Source organism: Lucilia sericata, unplaced genomic scaffold, assembly GCF_015586225.1.
Source record: "Lucilia sericata isolate MDLA Ls3-8-SP2 unplaced genomic scaffold, ASM1558622v1 Contig000048F_arrow, whole genome shotgun sequence".
Taxonomy (NCBI): Eukaryota; Metazoa; Arthropoda; class Insecta; order Diptera; family Calliphoridae; genus Lucilia; species Lucilia sericata.
Genome location: NW_023994085.1, coordinates 760539 through 772999, shown reverse-complemented (window position 1 = coordinate 772999; position 12461 = coordinate 760539). Strand labels below are relative to the sequence as shown.

Here is a 12461-nt window from a genome sequence, read left to right as displayed (position 1 = left end):
AATATTATAATTTTTAATGGGTTTGGTCCAAAAAAGAAATAAATATTAGGATTTGTCATAGTTTACTTTTATTTTTAAGTAGTTTCATAACTAAATTCATTTTTTTTTTTTTTTTACAAATCCCAATATTCTTTTGTGTTTTGACATTTTTTTTTCATAATTGCTTTATAACAACGATAAAGCAAAAGATGAACAACAAAACTAATTCTTTAGATGGACAATAAAGCATAATGTTTTATATAAATATTTAATTTCGTTTTAACAAAGTTTAAAATAAGAAAAATCAATTTAATGAATGCTTTTTTAACATTCTAAAGTTTTTAACACAAATGTCAGCTTTGTATGTTTTTTTTACAAATTATACATATTTATGTATAAACTATGTATACGTACGTACACATTTTTAAATTTAGTTTTATATTCAATAGATGTAATTCACAATAACGTATTTATTTGTGGAATAAAAAAATTAATAAAATAATGGAAAAAGAATAAAGATTTAAAAAAAAGTTTTAACAAAACAAGAAAAATTTATATTACAGCTAAAAACATTGGATATTTTGGTTAAAAATAGCAATTAATGAATAATATAATTAATAACATTTTTATGTTGCAGCAACATTTGGGCATGGCATTACAGTTATAATGTAATTATTGATTTTTTTTTAAAATCATTTTTATTGTTGGACTCATTAGTTAGACGCCGATACAGTCACCGCGGCTGGAGTTGCGTTGTTGGTTGGATTTGCGGTAGCAGTTTGATCGTTGGCCACCGGTGTTTGGGTTTTCAATAAGTTTTTGTTATTGTTGTATGAACGTGAATTACGTTTTCCACGTTGATTTTTGGGAGATTTGGTAGTAGAATCAGGTATGTTGGCTGCATTATTGCTACCTTGCTGTTTATCTCCACCAGCGCCTTGTTCATTGCCAACAGAGCGTGTCGCATTTCCATCGTTGTTTCTTACATTGTTACGCACTGAGAACATAAAAATAAATTAATATTTTATACAAAATATATATAATTGAAAAAACTGCTCTACTTTTAATTAAAATTGTTCCCTTGTCCCCTAATTTCAATGCGGAGAAAATGTCAAATTACACACTCTACAATTTGCAATTGTACTTACCACGTCTATTACGACGACGATTGTTGTTAGTCTTTACAATCGGCCTAATAGTAGTTTTGGCTGGATCAAAATAGCTATCAAACAAATCAGCCAGTTCGGTTTTCTCTTCAGATTTTAGCTCTTCAATGACTTGTAAAATCTCAACAAGACCATCACGTTTTTTCTCCGACCATATGGCATTCAGTGTCTGCAAATCATAAGAGTGTTCAGCTAAAATAATGCGAAATTTAACAGCACGCACGCGATGATACAGAGTGGTCTTAAAGTAATTCAAGAAAACAGGACGGAAAGAGTTCTGGCGTTCCAAATTTTCATTTTGTGTTTGTAACTCATTCAGATCGCATTCAACGGGTTGGGCATAGGGGTGCAATGCGGTGAGCATTTTATCGAAGGCATTTGTGGAGTCTAGTGACTCCTTCGTGCCTTGATTACTTAAATGCAAAGCGACTTCAAAAGCAAGTTTGGCACGTACACTTGCATTGCCATCGAATAGTTCGCGCTCATTATTGGGACTAGGTTTTGGTGATTTCTTCTTCTCTGGCACTTGCTGTTCGGGCAACGCGGATGCTGTTTCACCAGCTTCCGACGCTGTGGTAGTGGACGATGCGAAAACACTATTATTATTTTCTTCAACATTAACATTATTAAAGTTGTCTTTCAAATGTTTTGACAGTTTGCGTAATGTATAATGTTGCAATGCTTCATCAGCGTTAGCCTTAGCCAAGTTGAGACCATTGGCAAATGATTTCACCGTATTAAGGAACCTGTCCAGCAGGTTGTACTTTTTAAGTGATTCCAATACCATGTATGGAATGAATTTACGCTCTTCATGATACACTAAAATAATACCTTGAGAGCCAGTATCTTTGGCTTTAAGAGCCTCAATCCAGTGTAAGAAATCTTTAAGGGCAGCAATTTCTGATTTTGATTTTATGATCTGAAAAGGAATACACAACAAATTTAAACATTAATAAACAAATTAAAATCAATATGATCTGCAATATACCTTATAAGTTTGTGTAGATTTAAGCATACGATAGAAACCAATTGAGATCACACGCACTTGGTGGCGTTGGCGAGCAGCCGGATTTAAATTCATATATGGCATAATATACTGTTCAAAATGATCATTTGGAGTAAAAGCAGCCAACTGAACAATCTATAAAAAATGGAAAAAATTAAGACGTGATAACTACTAAATACGTTCACTTAATTTTCTAATTTTATATTAAAAGAAACGAAAAAATTCCATATAAAATTTATTTAATAATCCTTTGATAAATTTAATTATTTTACTAACCTCATCAATTAATCTACGTCCAGTTGTATCAATATCAATTCCAACTAAGGTATATTTACCCTTAGGAAGTGTTTTTAAAGTCACTTGATCATTTTTGTTTTTAGGCACAGCTCCATTGCTTGATTCAACCCCATTCTGGGTTATTGTTGTTGAAGTCGTTGATGACGATGTTGATGCGACCATTTTATTTTTTAACAAAATTTATTTTTATTTTGTATTTAAAAGATTAGTCAACTGTTTGATATAACTAAAAAGGAAAAAATAAATTAAATAGTATTATTAAAAATATGTGTGTTTATTAAAATAGTTATTAATCTATGCTTTAAGTACATAGTTATTTAACTCACAACTCAGGTTGTAACTTCGTATAGTTTACTATATAAATTTTAAACCAATTACAGATCCTGCAAATATTCTTACTTAATTTTAACAATATACCTAAATACTTTATAAAACAATATTTACTTCGTAATAAGATCTATTGTTTGTTTTCCTTAATAATATTTCAACTTTTAGTTTACATATGTATATGTATGTATACTTATTTGCTTTAGTGAATCTATTCTCTTTAAATAAATTAATAAAGCAATGAATAATTAACGAGAAACATTTTAGTCTAACGGAGTTTTTTGTACGATTTGGGGATATCCCCATTTATTAAAATAATTTGTAGCTCTTTGATAAGGCAATTGCTGATTAGGTTTTTTTATTTCAATAGTGTGCTCAACTTTAAAACCGGAGTAGACGATGACATATTATTTTTATTTTGTAGACATACATTTTTGGAGGAAATAAGTAATAAACTATTTAAATTACATAATGTAATAATAATTTACTAATACTTATAGGTTATAACTCAAAAAACATACATACTCAATTACAAGTTAAGAGACTTTGAAAGTTTGTTGTAATTTTATTTTTATTCAAATAACTTTAGCATCCTTGGTAAGTAAGAATATAAATAGATATGTACTTCTTTTTGTATATATAGCAGAATCGTTTAATTTACAACTTAAAATATCTTATAAGATTAAAAAATAATTACCAAAAATTGTGTTTACGTCTTTTTCGGCAAATATTTGATAGGTGTATACTTTTTCTCAAATATAGAACCAAAAAAATAATTTAAATTTTCAAAAGAAAATAATATCTGATATTTTGTGGCACTCATTTCAAAGCCACTGAAATTTGAGTTAATAAATATAAATTTTAATAAAATCAAAAAATCTTTCTTTGAAATTAGTTTTTATAAATGGATTTGCTACTTTTCTTTTTACCTTGTGCAATTACAGAAAATTGAAAGTATACAAATTTATTTATTTAAATTAAACTTTTGTTTTATATAAAGTGAAAAATATACAGTTGAGAGAATTAGTTTTTTTAAATATATTTATAATAATAAATTAGCACAAACAATATATAATTCAATGACTCATTATTAATTTCAAAAATACAACTCAATATAAAACCACATTTGTTGCGAATATGTATTACCACTGGTGGACATTTAAAATAATTTATTAAATTATAAACATACTCGCATACAAAGAAAATATTATTTTATATTATTAACAAAATATGCATGTACAGCTTTTTTATGCAAGCTAATTACTTATTACCAATCTACTTTTGTAAGATTAAAAAAGTTTTAAACATAATTCGTTAAAAGGCATGAAGATTGTAGCTTCACTAGACAGTTACTTTGTATAAACTTTGAAACTGTATATGAACTTACCCCTATTTAAAATTGCTGGTTTTATTTAATTATTTCCTAGCACTTTTTGAAGTGTTAATTTTTAGAATATGTTTTTCTTTTTTAATAAAAAAGTAATTATTTTAAAAATAAGCAGCTAATTTTGCACTACTTGATGTCACAAAATACTTATATAAAATGGTGCGTTAAATGTTCTTTATATACATACAAGCTAAAAATTGTTAAAAAAAATTTGCAAGTGAAAAAAGAAAACGGTATATTTCCAATTTTAATACATACTTAGACGGGAATGCAAATTAAAAGTTAATGCTTCTCTTAGACAATTCTTCTCTCATCAGATATTTATTTAAATTTTTAAGCGATTTCATGAACATAGCTCAAATTTCACATTTTTCGTTTTCTCTTTTAAATTATGCACTAAATTTTAAAGTTACTAAAGTATTTTAAACTTAATAGCTTTTTGATTTTCCTTTTTGTGAATATTTTTTAACACAAATCTTTATTTTCTTTTCGATTTGAAATTTTTATTTTATAAAATTCAAAAACGCCGAAGGAATTGACATTTAAAACAATTTGCAATAATTCATAGCCTTCTTATAAAAAACTAACCTTATTAAATACAGTATATAAAATTTTAAAAACATACAAAGTAGCAGACAGAATAGAATTTAATCATTATTTTCCAGGGACTGTAAATAAGTTATTATGAAATTTTTAACCCAAAAAATCTCTATATTGGAGTCAACGTAGACCCATAATTTATATACCAATATACTCGTATTGATGTGCTTTTTCAGAATATATGGTGATTTTAAAAAAACGATCTTAGCTCCATAAATAACAGTTATTTTTTAACGGAAAAATAAAAGTCTGATTGAAACAGTTAAAAAATGAGTTTTATTTTTCCGTCATAAAATAAGAATTATTTGAGAATTTTTGTTTTATTTGAGAAGTTTTGTTTTTCCAATAAAAAATTATAGTAAAAATGTTATGTATGTACCTATTTTTAGGAAAAATTTATAAAAATCGACATAATTAAAGTATTAAAACGTTAGATATTTTTTAATTCAGACAAGTTTGAGCCAATTTTTTACTTATGGACACAGGAATTTTCCTCTACTGTTTAATACCCATATCGACATATTGGACCAATTGAAACTTCATTAGACCTTTGAATGTTTAAAGTCCTTTTGAGTAGTATAGTTATATCAAGTATTTATGTAGTTTCTTAATTATAAAGACCTGCTGTTAAATAACTTTTTTCTTTCAAAATTTGATGCACGGTGTGATCGATTAAACCAGGGAATCCCCCGGCTTTTATTAAAAACATCTCTTACTGATAAACGCGATATAAAAAGATTACATTTATGTAATTCTCTCCCGGATGCAGTAACTTTATTAAAACACATTGACTGGAAGTTCAATGCAAACAGTATAAATCTAGTTTTTAATGAATTGTATAAAAATAACAATACATATTGTAAAAAATATATTTTTCTCTGTAGCTCCCCACTTTTTCAAGCTGTTGAATGCTATTTCTTAAACAACTGTGAAGTCCACGGCGTCTGCCATAAAATTGATTCAACTGTCATTTTAACAGGACTTTCAAAAATCTCGAGACTGAATGGAATATAATAGAATTTATAGACTCCGGCAACACAATATGTAAGTAGTTGCAGTAACAGTCGTGATCAACCAGCATTTGAAATCGTTTATTAATCTTAAAATAGTTATGTCAATGGATTTTAGCTAAAAACTATGAAAGTGAATCTATTCAATTTGCAGTTGAAAAAAATCGTGAATTTTTGGAAATTGCACAATTTTTGTTTAAATAATATGGAATTTCTACTACGAATAAAACCACGAAACACCCACTATTTTGTTCCTATGTTTTGTGTTTTACTATATTCAGGTTAATTAAATTTAGACATTCAATGTTTGAACGACACTCCACCTCGTACATATCGGTCTACGATTCTTGCAAAAATTCCTTACGTTGCTATTATTCATTTTCTTCGAATTACTTTAAACTAACTAAAGGAGGTGGGGAGGTGTTAAAATAGAACTTACAAAAATGTGATCTTTCCACTGCAACAAGTGTTATTTTTCTTCTTTCTTTTTGGTAATTATTGCAGTTCTTGTTTTTACGTTATTATTGGATTGAATTTAGATTATTTCTTTTTTAATAAAATTGAGAGCACTTGAAATGCAAATATGTATTAATTGCAGCGATTTTCTAAAATATTTTTTTCCGATTAGCTCTAAAAAACAAAAAAAAAAACAAAAACGTTCTAGAAGTACGCACAACCACCACACTTAACGAACTGATAACAGCAATGTGTATTAATAAAGTGACGACAGGATTTTTTGTACAACAAATATCTACAACAACCACGGGAAATTGTTTTTGTTATTTTCTGTTGTTCTTGTAATATTTCTACCCATCTGTCAAAATTTGCCTATTGTTTTTGTAAATTTAATATTTACAAATAATCGTCAGCGGTTCTTGTGAGTTTATTTTATTAATATACTTTGGATAAGAGTTGAAAAGTTTTCAGAGTTGTATTTTTCTTTCAACATCAAACAGTGAAGTCAAGCTTTTATAAAAGTGTCATGGATTACTAAGTACTTTTTTATTATCTTTACTGGTCACATTTTTAAAGATTTTCATATAAATGGCACAATCAGTCTCCAATATATGACCTGAATTCATGACGGTATGTATGTGCAATGGGCTTGAATAATTTACATATTGCAGTAATTATTAATATTATCATCAAATAACATCAAATAACAGAAGGAGAGCAATTTAAGGAGTCATAACGAGATAAACAACACAAGAAAAAAGTTGTATTGTATGTTTTTAAGTTATTACATTCTTTACGTACATATGTAAAGCGCCTTGGCGACACATCAAATTGTTTGACTCAAACGGTAAGTTTTTTGATTGGGTTAGTAAAAAAACTCACACCGCATAAATACATGTTTTCACTAACTGCCAGTCCACACTAGGAAACTTTTTTTGGGAAACTTTTGATTTTGCGTGAGAGAGAAAGAGAAAGAATATCATTCATCTCTCTCGCGGTACGGAGTTTCTCGTACTCGGAAACTTGTTTTGTTATTCTTCTCATTCGTACAACAACAAATCAATGCAATTAATACGTAGTTTCTGAAACAAAAGTTTCTATGTGTGGACATTAAGGAAACTTCAAAAGAGAATTAAGAAAAAGTTTCTCAACAAAAGTTTGCTAGTGTGGACAAGGTCTAACAAAATCAAAAACTTACCGTTTGAGTCAAACAAATTTGATGTGTGGCCGTATCTCTTAAATGAGGTATATAAACAGTGTTGCTAACTTTGTGGTTTTCGCCCTATTTATGGCGCTCTTTGATTTGTCAAACGCGTAAACACCAGCTGTTTAAATAAACAAAAATAAAATTTTTTAACCTGTCCACACAAAACAGATCCACTTGTTCCATATCTGTGTGAAATTTTCGAAATGATACGTTAATTTGGAATTGAACTAATAATAATGCTATCATGCGTTTGGGTCGCAAACTAAGTTTTCGTATGTTAAAAAAACACAAATGGAAACTAATAGTGGCAATTTTTTTAATCTTAACTATCAACTCACTCTATCGAAAGGTAATAAAAATATAGAAGTAAGCATGTGTAAATAAGATGTACAAATCACAAGTTCAGTGGTATTTATTGATTTTTTAGATTGCATTTACTCCAACCCATTATGCCGCAGTTTGCGAACCCATCGATGTTGTGTACACTTGGGTAAATGGTTCAGATCCAGCATTTATAAGTTCTATTAAAAAATATGACCCAAACTTTGATCCAGCCAGATTTGATGATAAAAATGAATTAAAATATTCTCTACGTTCAGTGGAGAAATTTGCTCCATGGGTTAGAAATATTTATATAGTAACAAATGGCCAAATACCAAAGTGGCTCGACTTAACGAATGAACGTGTGAAAATAGTGTCACACGAAATTTTAGCGCCAAACTCACAATGGTTGCCCACATTTTCCAGTGCTGCTATAGAGACGTTTATTCATCGAATACCTAATCTCTCAAAAAGATTTTTATACCTTAACGATGATATATTTTTGGGTTCAGAATTGTATCCAGAAGATTTATACACGGACTCAGAGGGTGTCAGAATTTATCAGGCATGGATAGTTCCTGATTGTGCTGAAGATTGCCCATGGACTTATATCGGCGATGGTGCTTGCGATCGTCATTGTAATATCGAAGCATGTCAGTACGATGGAGGTGATTGCTCTGAAGAATTCAGCGAAAATGAGGACGACAATAAGAGTAAAGAACATTTGCAATTTATTCATGCAAACAAAAAGATATCAACAAATGTTGAGATTAAAATGTTTCCAAAGAATAATCATTTGCCCCACCACAATTATGGCAATCAAAATATTAGTTTTAAAAATATATTATTACAACATAAAAACTTGTCGGAAACTGGAGATTTAAAATTGGTTGTTGACGATTTCAATAAAAAGCGGCAATCAAGATTTTATCAAAAAATACAGGCTAAGTCTATAGTACAAGAAAACCCAATCAGAAATAAATCCGTTAACTCATCCCAAGATGTTTACTCACAATCTCTTATTAAGACTAATATGTTTTTAAATCAATGGTATGGTTTTAGAGCTAGAAATGTGTTAGCCCATGTAGGATTCCTGTTGGAAAAACCTGTTATAGAAGCCATGCAGGCAAAGTTCTATAAAGAAATTACCGCCACTGCCATGAATCGCTTTAGATCACCGAATGATTTACAGTACGCTTTTGCCTACTATTCCTTTCTAATGGAAGAAACCAAGAGAGTTACTGTTAGAGAAATATTTAATGAATTTGATACTGATCATTCAATGACATGGTCTGATCGTGAAATACGTACTTTTTTAGCTAAAACTTTTCAGTTACCCTTGGACTGGTCAGCTGTAAGATTTTTTGAAGATGTCATACACAATTGTAGTTTGCTCCACAAATCAGATGTTGTTAATAACATTCGATATACTACTGTTATGTACGAACGATATGAAGACTCTAATCTAGTAAGTATAGTTTTTAGCCATTTAAATATACAATGAGTTACACGTACTAAATGAAACATATTTTTAGCCAACTGTAACCCGTGATCTAGTGGAAAATTGCATTCCTTTAGCTGAAGCTTTAGATGATAACTTTGCATTAAGACGAAAGTATAAATACCATATAAATCCTAAACATTATATCCATAACAATTTTATGATGCTCACATCTAATTTAACAGAAGTTGTAAATGCTTTAGATAGAATACGTCGGAATCCCAGGTATAAAAAATTTTAAGAACGATTTGACTAGGAAAAATTTTGCTTTACAAAAACACCTTTCTTTTCAGAAAATTTAATTGTATCAATGATAATCTGGATCCCAAATCGTTAGAAGAAAACGAGTTAATTCGTCATCTTTTAGAAGATTTTTACTTATCTTTATTTCCACACCGGAGTCAATTTGAATTATTGCCAAAATACCGTAATCGCTTTGAAAATTGGAAAGACTATTTAAAATGGCGAAGACAACAAAGAGCTATATTAATAGTAATCTATGGTTTAAGCTTTTTAATTTTAGTCTATCTTTTGCGATCAATTTGCATTCATAAGGCTAAATTTGTTAGCCGATGTATACAAAAACTATAATTTCTCATACTGATAACTTTAGGACAATTAAATGTTTGTTAGAATTGTGACGAGATGTTACATGATATCAAAAAACAAAATTCTAAAAAATATTATTTTCATCATCAGAAATAAATCTGTAATTTTATTTTTTGTATTTACATAAAACAGTCTATTTTTTTGAATTGTTTCGCAAATTTAGTTGCACTTTAACGGGTTTAATTAATGCTGTAATTTTTGTAGAGTACAGTAATTTTTTCCTTTGAAAGATCAGTCACATCATCATCATCACTAAAGTCATTTGCGCTAGTAGTTATTAGAACATGATGGGATTCTTCGCTTTGATCAGAGCCTATGACCAAAAGTGCTTGGGTTTCCTTTTTGGCGTTGCTTAGCACAGATATGGTGGGTATAGGTTGCTCAATAAGATGTGCATTTTGTTTGCGTAACTTTCGAGTCTCTTCAAATTCTCGGGGATGTACTTTTTTGCGGTGAGAATGCATATTTGCATTGGAGTTAAATGTTTTAGGACAGTGTGGGCAACGGTATAAAACTTCTCCGGTGTGGGTAGTCATATGTTCTCTTAATGCTATTGGTTTTTTAAAAGTTTTTCGACAAACACCGCATTCGTACGAACGTTCTGTTCCATGGACATATCGCTTATGACTTAACATAGCACTGCGACTGGGAGATACTTTATGACATATATCACAAACGTGAGGTTGCTTAGATTCCATATGTCGTTTTTTATGTTTATTTAATGCGTATTTATCCTTATGCCATGAACCACATAAATCACACTGTACTTTAGGCATTGTAACACCCTGATGTTCCAACTGGTGACGCTTAAAGGCGGCCGGACCCCGGATGACTTTAGCACATATATCACACATTGTTCCATAACTGCAATGCTGCTTATTGTGCTCATACAGCTCTTCCAATGTATTAAATCTAAAATACACATAACAAAGCAAACAGGAAATTATTCGTCTTTTTCAAAGTTACGAAATCCAAAAATGGTCACCTTCTATTACAGGATTTACACGTTGTAGATCGATCACGATGTGCGAACATTTTATGCTGTTCTAGTAGATACTTCCTGACAAACTTTTTAGAACATGCAGAACATTCGTAAATTTTATCTTCATCTTTTTGATGCTTAACTAAGAAATGATTACGCATTGATTGCCGATCGGCAAATGTACGTTCACATTCTTCACATCTAGAAAATAGAAACAAATGTATTATGCGTCTAAAAATTTATAGACATGTTTATACCTATAACAATCGGGATCTAAATGTTGACGTATGTGATCCAAGAGAAGTGCTCTTTTCAAAAACTTTTTGTTACAACATTTTGCGTAACCTTTTTTGATGTTGTGAGCCTCTCGCATGTGAGCTCTCAAACCCGCAAAGTTTTCTGATTCCGAACTGCAAACTTCGCAATGTAAGGTCATGTATTGAGAAATCTGTTCATCAATTTCCTTCATTTTTGCCTTGTATGCATCTTGTTCCTCTTCACTTTTATTAAATTTTTCTTTTGACTGTTTGGTACAACGTTCAGATTTTACAACAATTTCTCCCTTCTTTGGCCGCCCTCGTCTTCTTTTAATATTCGTCGTTGTGTTGAATCCATTATCTGTTTCAGTATTATCTAATTGTGTTTTGTTGGAATTTCTAGTCGATCTTCGTTTGTCTGCTTTAATTGACGAGGTGTTTGACGTATCTTGATTTTTTACTGGCTCTTTATTCTTGTTAGTTAATATATTGTTCATAAAAGCTTCTCCATCGAAGGTATCATCGTTGTCACTGTTTTGAGTATCATTTGTGTCGTTAAATTTCGCATCTTCGTTGTAAGTCTCATTGCACCTGTTACTGTCATCGACATCATCATAGTCATCTTGGCTGAAATTATGTTGGGACAAAATATCACGCGAATCTTCTGCACCTAATGCAATAGCTGCAGCTTTAGCTACGGTCTTACCAGGCTCATCATTGGTATCTTCAATTAACATATTGAATGGTACTTCACCAAGTTCATTAAATTCATCGTCCGGTTCTCGTTTACTTGGCAATGAACTATAATTTATGAGATCATTAACATTCAATGGGGAGCGTCGCTTTCCTTTAGCACTTTCTGTTTTCACTATAAATCTCTCTGTCATATGACGATGTACATGTTCCACCATCTCGTAAAATTCATGAAATTCACACACTTTAATCCAACACAATTTACATATTGATGTTGATATTGGATCATCCTTTCGAGGCTGAAATTAGTATAGTTTAGATATATATTCTCAGCTCAAAAATAATACAACTTCAAATTTACCTCAAACCAAAAATGTTTACCAACAACTTCAGCAACGTTGAGCTCCTGGCCATTGCTATCAAAAATATTTATAATTTCCTCAAAGTCCTTTAAGCACAATCGACAAATCATTATTCATTAACAATTACAAACTTTCAACAAAATAAATTACATTCAACGGGATTTACAATAATAATAATAATAATACTTAAAATTATTAAGGGCAACAATTAAAAGCTTCTTCTATTTTACTTAAACATTCTCTATGAACTAATAGCATGTAATGTAAAAAATCATGCAAGTGACAATAACAAATTGAGTGT

The 12461-nt window shown here is 30.0% G+C and overlaps 3 protein-coding genes across 5 annotated transcripts; 1 reads left to right on the top strand and 2 right to left on the bottom strand.

Annotated features, from left to right (window-relative positions):
- Window positions 1–57: 57 nt before the first annotated feature.
- Window positions 58–6486, bottom strand: LOC119615861 (maternal protein exuperantia). Of its 2 annotated transcripts, XM_037971847.1 has the most exons (6): window positions 4421–4675; window positions 4163–4352; window positions 2428–2674; window positions 2134–2286; window positions 1128–2064; window positions 58–976 (listed from the first exon to the last, which is right to left on the bottom strand). In XM_037971847.1, exons 3-6 carry the CDS (start codon window positions 2608–2610, stop codon window positions 693–695), a joined length of 1557 nt encoding a protein of 518 aa, XP_037827775.1. In that variant the 5' UTR covers window positions 2611–2674; window positions 4163–4352; window positions 4421–4675; the 3' UTR covers window positions 58–692. The 2 variants fall into 2 exon arrangements, with proteins under 2 accessions (XP_037827775.1, XP_037827778.1); XM_037971850.1 differs by lacking the exons at window positions 4163–4352; window positions 4421–4675 and adding an exon at window positions 6212–6486.
- Window positions 6487–7548: 1062 nt separating this feature from the next.
- LOC119615591 (N-acetylglucosamine-1-phosphotransferase subunits alpha/beta) lies at window positions 7549–9989 on the top strand. 2 transcript variants are annotated; one of them, XM_037971600.1, is made up of 4 exons: window positions 7549–7784; window positions 7863–9224; window positions 9292–9482; window positions 9551–9989. In XM_037971600.1, the coding sequence occupies exons 1-4, from the start codon at window positions 7680–7682 to the stop codon at window positions 9846–9848; spliced, it is 1956 nt and encodes a 651-aa protein (XP_037827528.1). In that variant the 5' UTR covers window positions 7549–7679; the 3' UTR covers window positions 9849–9989. The 2 variants fall into 2 exon arrangements, with proteins under 2 accessions (XP_037827528.1, XP_037827535.1); XM_037971607.1 differs by having other exon boundaries at window positions 7595–7801.
- LOC119615582 (transcription factor grauzone-like) lies at window positions 9946–12388 on the bottom strand. Its single transcript, XM_037971593.1, has 4 exons — window positions 12160–12388; window positions 11106–12097; window positions 10852–11049; window positions 9946–10778 (listed from the first exon to the last, which is right to left on the bottom strand). Exons 1-4 carry the CDS (start codon window positions 12268–12270, stop codon window positions 10046–10048), a joined length of 2034 nt encoding a protein of 677 aa, XP_037827521.1. The 5' UTR covers window positions 12271–12388; the 3' UTR covers window positions 9946–10045.
- Window positions 12389–12461: the final 73 nt, after the last annotated feature.